Source organism: Mycothermus thermophilus (genome assembly GCF_041956435.1).
Source record: "Mycothermus thermophilus strain CBS 625.91 unplaced genomic scaffold VTJ04scaffold_1, whole genome shotgun sequence".
Taxonomy (NCBI): Eukaryota; Fungi; Ascomycota; class Sordariomycetes; order Sordariales; family Chaetomiaceae; genus Mycothermus; species Mycothermus thermophilus.
Window position 1 is genome coordinate 3,986,672 of NW_027191427.1, and position 14,064 is coordinate 4,000,735.

Genomic DNA, 14,064 nt, shown 5'->3' on the forward strand with positions numbered 1-14,064 from the left:
GACCCTCCCATCACGATGGCAGACAACGTTGAGCCCGGCAGCGAAGCCGGTACCGAGACTCAAATCACCTTCAAGGTCAAATGCCCCAACGATAAGACGCACACCATCACCATGTCCGAGTCGGCGACCGTGCTCGACCTCAAGACCAAGTTGGCTGGGAGCGACTACGAGGACGTGCCTCCCGAGAGGCAGCGCCTTATCTACTCGGGGCGCATCATGAAAGACTCGGATGCTCTGAGCGTCTACAAGATCAAGAACAACAACACCATTCACATGGTTAAGAGCGCTCGCAGCAACCCCACCCCAGCCTCTACCTCCGCTTCCGCCTCGACTCCCACCCCTCCTGCTGTACCTCAGAACATGGCCGCTGGCACTCATGCGGGTGACGTCCTTGCAGGCCTTACTGGCGCAAGGTACGCTGGGCGCGTCAACCTGCCGAGCCTCGATGCTTTTGGCCCCGATTTTGGAGTGAGTTTCCCGATAAAGAACATTGCGCGATACATGCGGACTCATCGCTAACGAGATAATCTTCTTCTCCAGATGGGTGCCCCTCCCTCGCCAGAAGAGATGGCCAACATGCTGCAAAACCCCATGATCGCGCAAACCATGAACGAGGCTCTCAGCAACCCCGCCTTCGTCGACATGATGATCCGCAACAACCCGACCCTGGCAGCCATGCCAAATGCCCGCGAGATACTGCAGTCGCCTCAGTTCCGTGAGATGATGACCAACCCGGAGATGATACGCATGGCCGCGCGGATGCGCCAGGTCCTTCAGGGCCAGAACCCTGCGTTCCCCGCGCCGGGCGTGGTTGACGGCACCGCGCCGGCAAACAATGGGACGGGTGCTGGAGGATCCACGACCACCGGGAACCCCCAGATGGATTTCCTACGCGAACTCCTTGCGCACAACCCGTTCGCTGCTGGTGCCACCGGCGCGACTCCCGCCGCGAACCCGTTTGCCTCGCTCCTGGGTGCCTTCCCACCAGCGACTGGTCAAGCCCCAGCCGCGGCTGGTGCGTCTACCACGGCTGCCCAACCCACCGCGACCCGGGATGCCACTGCCACTGCAGCCGGCAGCGGCACTGCGCAATCCCAAGCGCAAGCCGGCACCACCCCCTCCTCAACCAACACAACCACCCCGCCCGCCAACCCTTTTGCCGCCCTCTTCCAAAACCCACCTCCCAACCCCTTCGGCCTGCCTCCCATCACTCCAGAGGCTATGCAACAAATGGCTCAGATTCTCGGGCTTCCTTCACTCGAGAATGTGGCTCCACCTCCGCCTGTTGATAACCGTCCGCCCGAGGAGCGCTATGCGGAACAGCTGCGCCAGCTCAACGACATGGGGTTCTTCGACTTTGACAGGAACATTACTGCGCTGAGGCGGAGCGGGGGCAGTGTCCAGGGAGCGGTGGAGTATTTGCTCTCAAATCCATAGGAGATTGAGAGAGGGGCGGGAGCCGGAGAGATTTGAGAGATATTGAGTGAAGAGGTGATAGGGAGGGTGGTATAGCTTTGGCAATCAGGTCGTGTTGACCGGCAACGGCGTGCTACGGTAATTCAAGGGATGGTATGGAATGGGAATGGGGATGGTTTCTGTTGGGCCTGACATTGTGCTTGTTCTTATGCTGGAGAGTGCACAGCGAGGTTGATTCGGAGATTTGTTGATAGTATTCCGACATGGAGCCAATGCAAATGGAGACTTGACTCGGATCTGTCTTGTGTTTGCCTTCGCCTATGATGATCAAGGCCTCTGAAGGCGAATAATGAGGATAGGGGTTCTTGAAAAGTATACGTATATGCACCGTTGCAGACCTCAGGTTGAGGTTCCACCCTCCCGCGAGTCCTGTCTGATTTGGGCGGCTGGAACAACCCCAGTTTTCCTATCGCGACGTTATCGGACCTACTGTATGCAGCAGGCCCTCCGCAGTTAAGATGTGAATGAAACCCAACTACATGCTGTCCACTCATGATTCATTTGCTTTGTTATTTTCAACAGACCCTTTTCATATGAGCGCTTGAATCATCTGGCCTCAACTAGCTTGTTGAATAAATGGGTTTGAGCAGGTTGTTCGGAACTCCTCCGCTAATCACAAAACACTTGAACAGCTGAAGGACCTCTTTCGTCTTCATCTTCAGCTACCAACCAGAAAACCACACAACACATTGCCAAGCCTTTCCGCACCTCCAGCTCCCGTTGCGACTCGGAGATTATACTCCTTCATTTTTTATAACGGAAAGAAATACAGCAAATACTACGCGGGAGGACACACAATACTTGGAAAACAGAGATATCAACATGCCATTCAAGTGGTAAGCCACCCCACACCCTCCTCCCCTCCCAGCCTCCTCATCTATCTCACAAACAAACCTCACCCCCAGAACCCCTCAGCTAACCTTAGAAAACAGGTACCAAGCCCGCCTCGCCGCGCGGCCCTTGCTCACCCAAGCCATTACCACCTCCTTCCTCTTCGCCATCGGCGACATCACGGCCCAACAGGCCGTCGAGCGCCGGGGCGTCTGGGATCATGACCACATCCGGACGGCGCGGATGGCCTTGTACGGAGGCGGTGAGTATTTCTATCGCCCCCCTCCCCCGCTTATTACCCAACCTACATACATAGAAATACTGACGAACGTGTGAAACCAAAAAAAAAGTTGTCTTCGGTCCCTGCGCCGCAACCTGGTTCCGCCTCCTTTCGACGCACGTCAACTTGGCCTCGCCCACTCTCACCGCCCTCGCGCGCGTGGCGTGCGACCAGACCATCTTCGCGCCGACCTTCATCGGCGTGTTCCTGTCCAGCATGGCGCTGCTGGAGGGCGCCTCCCCGGAAGAGCGGCTGCGCACGACGTACCGCCAGGCGCTGCTCAGCAACTGGATGGTCTGGCCGTTTGTGCAGCTGGCGAATTTCAGTTTGGTGCCACTGCAGCATCGGCTGCTGTTTGTCAACGTGGTGAGTATCGGGTGGAATTGTTGGTTGAGCTTTTTGAACAGTCGGACGGGGGTGGATGGTGGTGATGGTGGCGTGGCGGTGGAGGTGGAAAAAGGGGTTTGAGGTGGATGGAGATCTTTGTTCATCGATCAGGAGCGGTTGTGGTGGATAGAGGATGCTGGCGTTGATTTGCTTCGCATTCCATTGCAAAGAGTAACTTGGAATGTACGGGCATGACAAGTAGATGGTCATTGGGAGGTAGACAGCAGGAGTTGGGAAGGATACACAGATGAGTTTGGTCAAGCCGGAGAGCAAGCCTTATTTTCTTCTTCCTGATCAATATCTAAATTATCAGGAAGACTATTACAACGGACAACGGCATCGCTAAGACCAATATGTGATGGGCCTTGCTCTTGCCCAGATCCTGGCTCACAACATCCATCCCACCTTATTGCTACCAACCCGGGATGCTCTACTCTGTGAGCGATGCTGATGTGACTGTCACACCCTTATACTTCTCGAGGCCCTCGCCGCCCTGTGTATGATGTTAGCATCTATGCTTCCATGGTAGCGTTTAGATTGGGGGGAGAACTTACGTAGCTGAGCAGCGGGCTAACCTCGATGCCCTCCACACCCTCAGCAACCTCCACCTCAGCACCCGCAGCCTTGAGCCACCTCAGACCCTGTTGCAGGATATCCCTCCTGCTCGTATCCGGATCATCCTCCCCGGTGCCAGCAGCGTTCTTGAGCGGACTAAACTCGTCCTCACGCAGGACTTCGAGACAAGCAAACTGGTTGAGGTCGAGCATGGGGAACACGTCAAACACGAACTGCTCGAGCTTGATACCGTTCGGCTTGCTCGGCTTGACCGTCTCGCCTCCCTTTTCGAGATCGGCATACGGGATCTTCTTCCTCGCGACGTGATGCGGCAGCGTCTTGGCCCACGTCGGGATCGTGGACAGGAAGTTGAACGAGTAGTAGTGGTTGACGATGTTGGCGGCGCGGAAGCGCAGCACTCCGGGCTGGTCGGGCTCCTCCTCGGCGGCCACGGCCGGGTCGATCTCGGAGTACTCCACCACTGCAGGGCGCCCGTTCTTGGACACAATGAGCCCGACTGACTCGGCAGCATTCCGCTTGCGCACGACCTTGGTCGCGATATCCACGCCGTGGGCGGCCGAGAAGCCGATAAACACGGGGTCGGCCACACGCACGAGGCAGTTGTCGACGCAGTAGGCGTGAACGTGCATGACGCCGCGGCGCTTCATGTCCTCGAGCACGCCCGATTCGACGAGGGCGTTGTAGATGCCGCCGTTGCCGTCCGGAGCCACAGCCACGCGGGCCCGGCTCTCGAGGAGGATCTTGCCGTCGTTGGAGATGCAAGGGAGCACACCCTGCTCGAAGATGAAGACGTTCTCGGGGCGCAGGCCGAAGTAGTTGTGCTCTTTGAAGAAGGCTTCGGTTGGGCCGCGGGTCGGGCCCGAGGTCATGACGTACCAGGGGACCGAGACCTCGGTGACGGGGCGGTTGGCGCGCTCGGCGGCGAGCTGCTCGATCTTGCGGATGCGCTCGGCCTGGATCTGGAAGAGGGACTTGTGCGAGGGCAGGCCAATGTCGAAGCAGCCCTTGGGAGCGGAGCTGCCGAGGCGGGTGCCCTGGCCGCCGGCCATGAGCACGACGGCAACCTTGTTGAAGGCGATCAAGTCAAGGCCCTGGGCGTACCAATGAGCCTTCTCGTCGGGGCTCGCGTCCAGGAGACTGGCACGGGCAGCCTCGGGCAGGGGCTCGAGGGTGGAGGGACCATCGTCGGCAGGAGGCGCGAGGGCCTTGGCGGCGATGGTGTTGATGTATTCGGGGTCGAACGCGGCGAGTTGGTTGTAGAGAGCAGCCTTCTCCTCGCTCGAGAGCGAGTCGTAGAAGGTAAAGACCTGGCCTTGGCCAGCGGCCTCGTACTTGGCCTTAAGCTGGGAGACCTGCTCAGGGGTGGGCTCGTTGAGAGTCATGGCGGGCGTGGGAGACGAACGGGAGTTGGAAGTGGACGGGAATTAGGTACTGTCTGTCGTAAGTAAACAAAAGAGAAAGAGGGGTGAAACCACAGGTCTGTTTGAGGTTGAGTCCTTTTGAATTGGATATAAATACTTAATGCCCAGCAGCCCAACCTTGAAACATGACAACAAAAAGCTCGAATCAGGTCAGCTCAGCACAGAGTCGAGCTTCCACTTGAAATTGGGGAAGTACAGCCCCAAGAAGGGTCCAGAATGCCCCGCCTCGGGTTCCCATCGCGAAGTTGGCCCCACTTGCCATCCGAGATCACCAGCATGCCGTGTTCCACAAGACGAGACAGCAGCTGGCCGCCGATTCGCTGTCTGTCACTGTTGGTCAGGGGCGGTGTGGTGAAGTGCCGGGAAGGACAGTGGCTAACGTGGCTTGGCAGATCTGCCATCAGCACAAGACGTTGGCCAAGTCAATTGAGGAGGGGAAATCTTGAAGATGGTTGATTGTGAACATAGGTAAAACCGTAAGTAATCAATTTGCGATGAGATGAGCTGAACTAAGTCGCTGTGTCAACATCAAGCTGTAAGCATTCTGCTATGAGGTTTTCGGTATGTTTTGAGATCCATGTTCTTGGGCTCCAGGTGTTTGGACACGAATTGTGAACTCGAAGATACCTACTTAAGTAAAAAGCACCGATAATCATCAAATCCAGCTGAAGTCTTGGAAATGGAAGATGCCGCGATCCTTGCCTGATTGATTCCAGGCACCAAGCAAATCAGGAGGGACAACACAACAATCGGGGAGACGATGCCCTTGTCCTCAATTGCATGACTCAAGGGTCATCACCTTTTGGGATCCAGGCAGATTTTGCCCCTGACAGTCATCACGCCCCATCTTGTTTCCCCGGAGCCGAAGGAACTCCGAGCATAGAAAATACATAATAGGTACATGATAACTGTCAGGCACATAATACATCGAGAACATCGCACATCTTGACACAGGTGCTTGCATCGACAACATCCAACCAGTGCTCACATAATTCAACGTTCAGGAACGGGCAACATGACGGCAGACGAAGAACCACAGCCAACCCCGGCTCCAACCTTCGCCGGCCGTCTCGACCTGAACAACTTCAAGTTCAACAACGACACCATGGCCTCCGGACTGCGTCGTAGCCCGCGCTTCCTCTCCAATCCATCCCTCACCACTCCAGCAGCGGCGAGGAAATCCCCATCTCCCGCCAAGCGCAAACCCGCCGCCGAGGCCGACGACACCACCACCAAGTCAGAAGAAGCGCCAGATTCCCAATCCTCATCATCCACCTCCTCCTCCCAACCCACCGCCGCCCGTCGCAAACCAAAACGCGCCAAATCCTCCCCCACCACCTATGCCCCTCCGGCGCAGTACTCCCACTTACCTCCGGGAATCCCGGACTCTCTCGGCCCTAACCTCCTCGTCTTCTTCATCGGCCTAAACCCCGGCGTCGAGACCGCGCGGCGAGGCCACGCCTACGCGCACCCGAGCAACCTCTTCTGGAAACTCCTCCACTCGTCGGGGATCACCCCGCGGCGGTGCGACCCGTCCGAGGACCGCAGCATGCCGGAGCGCTACGCGCTGGGGCTGACAAACATTGTCGGGCGACCGAGCCGGAGCGGAGCAGAGCTGAGCAAGAGCGAGATGGACGCCGGCGTGGCCGTGTTGGAGGCGAAAGTGCGCAAGTACCGCCCCGAGGCGGTTTGTATTGTGGGCAAGAGTATTTGGGAGAGTGTTTGGAGGGTGAGGCACGGACGGGCGATTGGGAAGGAGGAGTTTCGGTACGGGTGGCAGGAGGAGACGGAGAATATGGGGCTTGTCGGGGGAGAGGATGGTCAGGAGGAGGAGAGGGTGGACGGGGTGGTGTATGATCCCAAGTGGAAGGGGGCGAGGATCTTCGTGGCGACGAGTACCAGCGGGTTGGCGGCGTCGTTGCGCCCGGCGGAGAAGGAGGCGATTTGGAAGGAGTTGGGGGATTGGGTAGTGGAGAGGAGAAAAGAGAGGGCCAAAGAGGGTGATAAAGTGGCCGCGAAAGCGCTGGAGGAGGCGGGCATCAAGCTGTAGGCAGGATGATGAGGAGGCCATGGATGGGTTGGATATGTGTACATCATATAGGGAAGTTGTGAGTTTCGATTGCGTGACTAGGTCGGTCTATGTACAGTACGCACATACGGAATTTGGCCGTGGGGCCTACTGGATAAGAATAGTATCTGCGTTCTTCTCCGTTCACAATCCATCGTCCACGGCGTCACCACATCGTTCATCCCTAACTCCCTAACGCCCTCAACAAACCCAGAACCGAAAGGGTATCCACGCCGCAACACCAACTCGAGGAAAAGGGAGTCGTCATAGGACGAAAAGAATGTACCTAGGTAAGCAAAATTAAAAGAGAAAGTCAGAGAATGAGACAGCCTTAAGCTATCAGAACGATGGCCGCAACGGCCGCAAATACGGGCCACCACCCAAGATGAACCAACATGCCCCTCATCCCGGCGGCGCCGTCGCTGAAAGGTTCCTCGTCACCACCAGCAGCCGTGGTTCCGTTGGGCAGGGTGCCATTGATCAGAATGGTGACGGTGCCGTTGACCTCGGCCACCGTAATGACGGCATGGTCGAGAGCCGCCCAGCTACCGTTGCCAATCAGATCGGACATGTAGCCCTCGTCGTCAGTGTAGTCGCAGCCGCAGACCAGATACGGGTCGCAGGCGCACGTCACGGGCTTGCTCTCCTCCTCTCCGCTGGTCTCGTTGAAGAAGGTGTAGTCGTGCGGCCAGTGGTACAAGTAGGCGCCGTACAACCAGAGGCCAGGCCAGAAGGCGATGAAGGCGGCGGTAGCGAAGAGCGGGACGATGCCCGACGGAGAGGGGGTGCCCGACTTGTACGGGACTGTGGCGCCACCGCCATAGAACCTGCCGCCGCCGTACGCGGGCCTCGGGCCTGTGCCGGTGGTTGTCCGGCCGCCCTGGTTGGAGCTGGGCGAGCTGCGACTGTGTAGGAGAGAAGGAATGGTTAGCAGCAGGCTCTTCAAGGAACGGGGAGCTGGCTTCCGCACAGTGAGGTACTCGAGCGAGAACCCCCAGAACTGGAACTAGATGTCTTGGACTTGGAGGTCTTCTTGGAGCTCGATTTGCTTGATTTACTAAAAACACACGAAAAGGAGGATGAGACTCCGGCCGACGGCTTGGGGTAGATGGCGGCTTGTTTGAACCCCGGGGAGGATTCGCTCGATGTGCCGCAAACATGGGCACATCCACCGTTGACCGCCACCTTTGCCTTGCGACAGGGGCACGCCGACAATGACCTCCAAAGTCTCCATCCTCCAGAATGCGAGGGGTAGGGGAAAACGCGCGCGAAACAAGAAAAAAAGAGATAAAAAGTTTGGTGGTACTCACGAGCTACCACTGCTGCCGCCGCTCCCGCTCGACCGACCACCGCCACCACCACCGCCACGACCACCACCGCCGCCGCCGCCCTTGCGCTTGACCAGATCGTTTACGGATTCTGGAGGAGACAAGATAGCTCTCGCTTCATCGCGCTGCGCGATGTCGCGCTTCGGCGACTGCGGCCGGTGAAGGCCGTGTGGTGCGTTTGGCGGGGTCGCTGCGAGCGTGGCAGTCGCCAGGGAAACAAGAAGCAGATCTAGGCGCATGCTGTCGTCGAAAACCTCGGGTCGGACGAAAGACGGGAATGAATTGATGGAGTCGTAAGACACTCGGAGGGTTGTCGCGAGAGTATGATATAGTCAATACCAATACGATATGTTTGTTGAGGAGAGCTGCGCGAAAAAAAAATAAGGGGCGCTATGGATACAGGGCTGACGTCTCTGGAGTAGCTTGTGCTTGCTAGCGACCGACTTGGACTGGCTTCCTGCACCGTTTTATTGCAGTTGCGCGGCGAGTTCAGCGTGGCGTTTTTTTCCAAGCTTTGGGCTGAGCAAAACCCATGACCGCATGGTTCGGCAAGAGAATCAAGTTGCCAAGGGGCGGGGCCTCTTCAAGGTTGTTTCTTGACTGGGTTCCCATGCGCACTTCGATCCATCCAAACAGAAGCTTCATCACCGCCCACGGGACAAGTTTCGTGGCACACTGTGATCTGCTAGGAAACACTGCGGCTCAGCCTCACTTCGATGGGACGTCGGAAAAGGTGATCCGAAGAGAGTGTACACAGAAGTTACTTCTTGGCCACAACACTCTGTGGACTTGGTTGTTTGTCAAGGAGAATTGTGTTATATATAGGGATAACTACTCCATACATTGTCAAGTTTGTTCAGTGGTACTGGTTGCTTGAGGTCTTTCATAACCTCGACGGCTCCGTCTCATAAACTTCACCGCTCAAACTCCATGCCTGCCAACATCAACGTTTCCCGGGACAATGAATCGGAGACTCGTTCTGGTCGTTGTGGCAGTACAAGAAGTTCGCCTTCTTCATGAAGGACTGTCTGGCCGTGTTTGACGGAAGATATCCGCGGAGAAATGGCAAAAATCGAACACAAGATCTTGACTTATTCCCGGATCTTTTGAGTCTACACTGTGATGTTGCGGTGGGCGCCGATGCGACATCTCAGGCTTGGTTGACTCTGGACGGCCATCATCGGAAGTCCGGGCCCGGGGGTGTGCTGTGGCTGCTTGTTCTGCGAAGCGTTCCTGGCTTACTGGGGTCGCGGGGAGGCCACCGCTGGTTCCGCTCACATGGCGAGCTCCAGCCAATAAGAACTTTGAATTCAGTGCATGGATCCATGTCAGCGACCCCACATCCCCCCACCGCCATGCAGCCTTGGGCTACGCCTTACCAGGCTTCACACGCGTCGCGTGCTGGATCTGACCTCAACCGACGAACCATCCCTCGCTTCTCACAGCTGTCAGCTTACCAGCATCAAAGGACACTAGCTGCTGGTGAAACTTTTCACTTGTTCATGATCATCACACCCTCACCGTCCCGCTGACCGCCATGGCTTCTTCTCCCTCGGATGACCGATCCCTGCTGGACAGGCTGAATGCCCTCAAACCCACACAAGTCTCTCTGGCGAAAGAGTAATGCTAATCCTGCCCCGCTTTCATTCTTATGTCGAAGTCGCCCACATGGCTAAATGACTGTGCGTGCCTTGAACAAAGTCTTCCGCAACCACCAGGAACCCAGCCACAATTACCGTCATCGCGGGAGGATGCCTTGGCTGCCAGACTCCGGAGTCTCCGTGACCGATCCGACAGTGGTGAAGGCTCGACCTTGAGTGTTGCTCAACCACAACCATCCAAAACCCCTGATGAAGGTGGAAGGGAGGATGAATCCGGGAGTAGGGTGGTTGTGGACTCCCAGGCGTTCCTGAGCAGCGCAGCGAACCCTAGCCGAGCACCACCAGCCTCATATCATTACGCTGCTCCGGAGACGGTCGACGAGGCGGCAGTGGATGAACTTCTTGAGGCCTTGGGGGATGAGGACTTTTCGTTGGTCGAGGACGTCCCAGAGTCTCCACCCGAGCTTGACGACGGCTCGGGTACCAAGCCCGAAGACTTGGAGAACCTGTTCCAGTCGTTGAAGCTGGAGTCGGCCAAAGGCGCAAGAACTGCTGCGGGAGAACAAAAGCATGCCGAAAACAAGGATGACAAAGACAGCGACGACTCGGATGGCGAGGAAATGACACGCGCCGTCGAAGAGATCCTGACCCAGCTCGGCGACGAGATCAACTCCCTCCCGCCACCTCTACCAACTCTCCAAACCAATGATCCCCGAGCCAAACCGGCTCATGACGGTAGCAGTGAAGATGACAAACAAACACCATCTCCAAACAAACCCTCCACAACAACCCCAGACCAGACCACCACCCCAGAAACCTCAGACATCACCCTCCCCAGCGTCCCCTCAACCCAGCCCGCCCCTGACCCATCCTCCCTTCCCGACCCCATCGCCTCCCGCCTCGCCCAACTCCGGGGCCTCGGCCCGGTCGACGCCCTCGGCCTCCCCTCCGCCCCAACCTTTGCCCCCAGCGCCGGCGGCGCCCCGGACCCGTCGAGCAAGGCCCTCCTCCGCGCGCGGTCCAAGTATACCGATGAGGACCAGCGGGGGTGGTGCATTGTTTGTCTCGATGACGCGACGGTGAGGTGTTTGGGGTGCAGCACTACTCCTCATAGTGGTGCTGATGATGGGAATGAGGATGGGGATGGTGGCGGCGGGGATGTGTATTGTGCGAGGTGTTGGAGAGAGATGCATGTTGGGCCGTCGGCGGGGTTTGATGAGCGCGGACATCGGTGGGTGAGGCTGGATGGCGGGGTGGGAAGGCCGGGGGTTTATGATTGACAGTGATTTTGTTATCTAAGAGGGATGAAATTATGAGGGAGAGGTGGTTGACGAGGTGGTGGTGTTTTGATGATAATGATACCCGAAACTCAGATAACCACCTCAAGGTTCTTGTTATAATACCCTTCAACTCAGGAAATGTGAATCTATTGATGTCAAATCATGAAGAAGTATATTTGATCTGGAGTATGGAGATCTGGTTTGAGCCCGCTTACGGCCACACGCGCAACCGGGTGATGGAATGAATCAATTACCCCAAGTACCCGAGACAATTCCGAGGCAACGACCTAGATCATCAAACAACATGTCTCGATAATCATGCTCGATCATTTTGCAAACAAGACGGAGATACAAACTACAAAGAGATGACGTGCCAAACATACAAAACACGCTCGCTCACACTTAAACAACCAGTCCAAACAAAGACGCCCTGATACCCTACCCTATTACCTCCGACCCAACCTTAGCCATCCCGAATGCCTGTCCCGTCCAACCCATTTGGTTACACTCGATTTTTCGTTCTCATGCACTTCGCCATAAGCCAATACCACCAACAACCTACACTCGCATCTGTTACGCAGATGCCAGCAAGGATGGGCAGTGAGCTTGAGACCTCCAGAGCAAAGGAGAGCCCCGCCTGTTCCATGTTGTCCTTCCCATACCAGCCCAATCCAGCCCGTACCGTAGATACCCGTTCAGCCCAATCCAGCCCGTACCGTAGATACCCGTTCAGCCCAATCCGATGATTACCTTGCCCAGTCAGTCCATTTTTGGTTCCCTTCCCTTTTATGTTCCTCCCGTGTTGGTCAAACAGTATTCACCTTCACAACCCCTATCATTGTTTCGAATCCAATCATCAACCCCTCATCGCCGCTCCCTCTCCATTCACTCCCTCGCCCCTCTCAACCGCCCCATACCCTCCTCCTCCCTGGTTGCTTCCGCCCACTCGGCCCGTAATGTCCTGCCAAGTGGCGCCAAACCTCCGTCCCGCGCTCGCCAACAAGCCCTCCTCCTCTTCGTCCAGCTCGGCCTCTTCATCAAGCGACGCAAGATCCAGCCTCGGCGTGCGGAAGAGGCACGTGACAAAGACGACCAAAAACACCGCCAGGAACACAAACTGGGCCCAAAAGGCCGCGCCGCCAAACACGGGCCAGCTGATGCTGATGCGGTTGATGAAGGTAGATGCCACCGTGGGCGTGCACACGTCCTTGGCAGCCGAATCACGCAGGGATTCAGAGCAGGGCCGGACCATGTCCGGGTGCTCGCGGCAGTCAGGATATGGAGCTGGTGATTCTGCCTCGGAGAGAGAGAAGGATGATGAGGGGGGAAGCTTGGTGTTGAGACAGAAGGTCTGAGTGCCGTAGGTTGCGTACTGCGGCGCGACAAGGTTCGTGACGGCGTAGTACACCGCTAGGAGCATCAGCGCGAGAAGTACCGAGGCGATGAGCAGGGCTTGCGGAGCAGTCCGACCCTTGCGCAGGTTGAATAGGCGCACCCAAAGGAACCTGACGCCAACGACAGCCAGGCCGGTCAGAGAGCTGCTGAAAAAGAAAAGAACAAGGAGCGCAGTCAGGATGTAGTCGACGGGGAAGACGCGCGCAGAGCGCACCAGCAGCCAGTTAATGGGCTGGAAGACGTGCAGATGGCCGAGTATGTAGCCGCAGCGCTCCTTGCAGACTGAGTTGATGGCTTTGTCAACGGCAGTGATGAACATGGAGACCCAGATGAGCATGGCCAAGAGAAGCAAGACGATGCCGCCCAAAAGCTGGAGCGGACGAAGCACGGCTTGGATCTTGGTCCAGATATGGAACATGCGTCCCCGCCCCTCACCCCGGGCTTCAGCGGCCAGGCGCTCGCGGCGGACGAGGGTGCGTTCTTCCCGAAGCAGAGCGTCCATCTCCCGCCTGTCCTTTGGCGACATGCCACCGCGGCCAGCGCTACGCATCTCGATTTGACGTTGACGCTCACGATTGGCTTCCAGGGCGGAAGCTGTGTCGGCAGAAAGCTGCGGAGCCGAAATGGACGGGGCGGATTTGATGAAGGAAATAGGAAGCAGAGCCAGGCCCGCGCTGGTGTATAGCATGTAACACAAGGTCCCGAGAACCATGAGCAGGCCAACACCAAAACTGAGAGCCTTTTCGCCATGATTGGCACCCAGGAGACGCCGGAAGTAGTCTAGGTCCATGTGCCGGTCGGGGTTTTGACTGGCGGCGGGCACGAAGAAGCCGATGAGGAAGATGATGACGACGAGTATCACAAAGCTGAGAGTGTACTTGGCCGCCTTCCAGAGCCGGGTGGCTGGTGTGGAATTGCCGTCCTCCTCGTCGACCTCATCGTATTCTTCGTACCAGAAGTATGTAAACGGGATCACAATCAGGCACAGCAGGGCGTCGAGTGAGTACAGAGTGTAGTAAACAGTCTTGAGTGTAAAGAGGATGTTGTCGATGCGGCCGGCAGTGGCCCAGGGTTTCTTGGTCCCGAGAAGCGGGTCGGTGGTGGACGAGACAAGGGCAATGTCGACGGGGAGGAGCAGGAGAGTGGCGAGTAGCGAGGTGAGAGTAATGATAGAGACAGTTGAGACAACAGCAGAGCGGTCGCGGGGAGTCTGCCATGTGAGGGTGGTGATGATGGCGACGAAGAAGCAGAGGGCGACGGCCACGGCATAAGCGAGCCAGATCAAGCTGGTCTGCAGCAGTCCCGCATGCGCCATGGTTCCGACATCCATGGTTGGCGATGGACGAAACTGTGTGTTGGTGGATTGGGGACGGAGGGATGCACCATTGCAAGGGAGAGAAGACGGGAGTTGAAGCCTCGAG

General features: G+C 57.1%; 10 protein-coding genes across 10 annotated transcripts; 5 read left to right on the forward strand and 5 right to left on the reverse strand.

The window, feature by feature from the left end:
* Window positions 1-15: 15 nt before the first annotated feature.
* VTJ04DRAFT_1483 (uncharacterized protein) lies at window positions 16-1,437 on the forward strand (the record flags this gene model as incomplete). The annotated part of the gene is made up of 2 exons (XM_069359175.1): window positions 16-468; window positions 541-1,437. 2 exons carry the CDS (start codon window positions 16-18, stop codon window positions 1,435-1,437), a joined length of 1,350 nt encoding a protein of 449 aa, XP_069224091.1.
* Window positions 1,438-1,521: 84 nt separating this feature from the next.
* On the reverse strand, window positions 1,522-2,224 carry VTJ04DRAFT_1484 (uncharacterized protein; the record flags this gene model as incomplete). Its single annotated transcript, XM_069359176.1, has 2 exons — window positions 1,522-1,713; window positions 2,147-2,224. 2 exons carry the CDS (start codon window positions 2,222-2,224, stop codon window positions 1,522-1,524), a joined length of 270 nt encoding a protein of 89 aa, XP_069224092.1.
* A 74-nt stretch (window positions 2,225-2,298) lies between these two features.
* VTJ04DRAFT_1485 (uncharacterized protein) lies at window positions 2,299-3,055 on the forward strand (the record flags this gene model as incomplete). The annotated part of the gene is made up of 3 exons (XM_069359177.1): window positions 2,299-2,312; window positions 2,409-2,569; window positions 2,658-3,055. 3 exons carry the CDS (start codon window positions 2,299-2,301, stop codon window positions 3,053-3,055), a joined length of 573 nt encoding a protein of 190 aa, XP_069224093.1.
* Window positions 3,056-3,074: 19 nt separating this feature from the next.
* Window positions 3,075-3,374, reverse strand: VTJ04DRAFT_1486 (uncharacterized protein; the record flags this gene model as incomplete). The annotated part of the gene is made up of 2 exons (XM_069359178.1): window positions 3,075-3,264; window positions 3,307-3,374. 2 exons carry the CDS (start codon window positions 3,372-3,374, stop codon window positions 3,075-3,077), a joined length of 258 nt encoding a protein of 85 aa, XP_069224094.1.
* Window positions 3,375-3,404: 30 nt separating this feature from the next.
* VTJ04DRAFT_1487 (uncharacterized protein) lies at window positions 3,405-4,932 on the reverse strand (the record flags this gene model as incomplete). The annotated part of the gene is made up of 2 exons (XM_069359179.1): window positions 3,405-3,467; window positions 3,529-4,932. 2 exons carry the CDS (start codon window positions 4,930-4,932, stop codon window positions 3,405-3,407), a joined length of 1,467 nt encoding a protein of 488 aa, XP_069224095.1.
* A 1,054-nt stretch (window positions 4,933-5,986) lies between these two features.
* VTJ04DRAFT_1488 (uncharacterized protein) lies at window positions 5,987-7,021 on the forward strand (the record flags this gene model as incomplete). Its single annotated transcript, XM_069359180.1, has 1 exon — window positions 5,987-7,021. The coding sequence occupies one exon, from the start codon at window positions 5,987-5,989 to the stop codon at window positions 7,019-7,021; it is 1,035 nt and encodes a 344-aa protein (XP_069224096.1).
* Window positions 7,022-7,370: 349 nt separating this feature from the next.
* Window positions 7,371-8,606, reverse strand: VTJ04DRAFT_1489 (uncharacterized protein; the record flags this gene model as incomplete). Its single annotated transcript, XM_069359181.1, has 2 exons — window positions 7,371-7,944; window positions 8,350-8,606. 2 exons carry the CDS (start codon window positions 8,604-8,606, stop codon window positions 7,371-7,373), a joined length of 831 nt encoding a protein of 276 aa, XP_069224097.1.
* A 1,412-nt stretch (window positions 8,607-10,018) lies between these two features.
* On the forward strand, window positions 10,019-11,248 carry VTJ04DRAFT_1490 (uncharacterized protein; the record flags this gene model as incomplete). Its single annotated transcript, XM_069359183.1, has 1 exon — window positions 10,019-11,248. The coding sequence occupies one exon, from the start codon at window positions 10,019-10,021 to the stop codon at window positions 11,246-11,248; it is 1,230 nt and encodes a 409-aa protein (XP_069224098.1).
* A 476-nt stretch (window positions 11,249-11,724) lies between these two features.
* On the forward strand, window positions 11,725-11,994 carry VTJ04DRAFT_1491 (uncharacterized protein; the record flags this gene model as incomplete). The annotated part of the gene is made up of 1 exon (XM_069359184.1): window positions 11,725-11,994. The coding sequence occupies one exon, from the start codon at window positions 11,725-11,727 to the stop codon at window positions 11,992-11,994; it is 270 nt and encodes an 89-aa protein (XP_069224099.1).
* A 110-nt stretch (window positions 11,995-12,104) lies between these two features.
* On the reverse strand, window positions 12,105-13,973 carry VTJ04DRAFT_1492 (uncharacterized protein; the record flags this gene model as incomplete). Its single annotated transcript, XM_069359185.1, has 1 exon — window positions 12,105-13,973. One exon carries the CDS (start codon window positions 13,971-13,973, stop codon window positions 12,105-12,107), a length of 1,869 nt encoding a protein of 622 aa, XP_069224100.1.
* Between the last annotated feature and the right edge of the window lie 91 nt (window positions 13,974-14,064).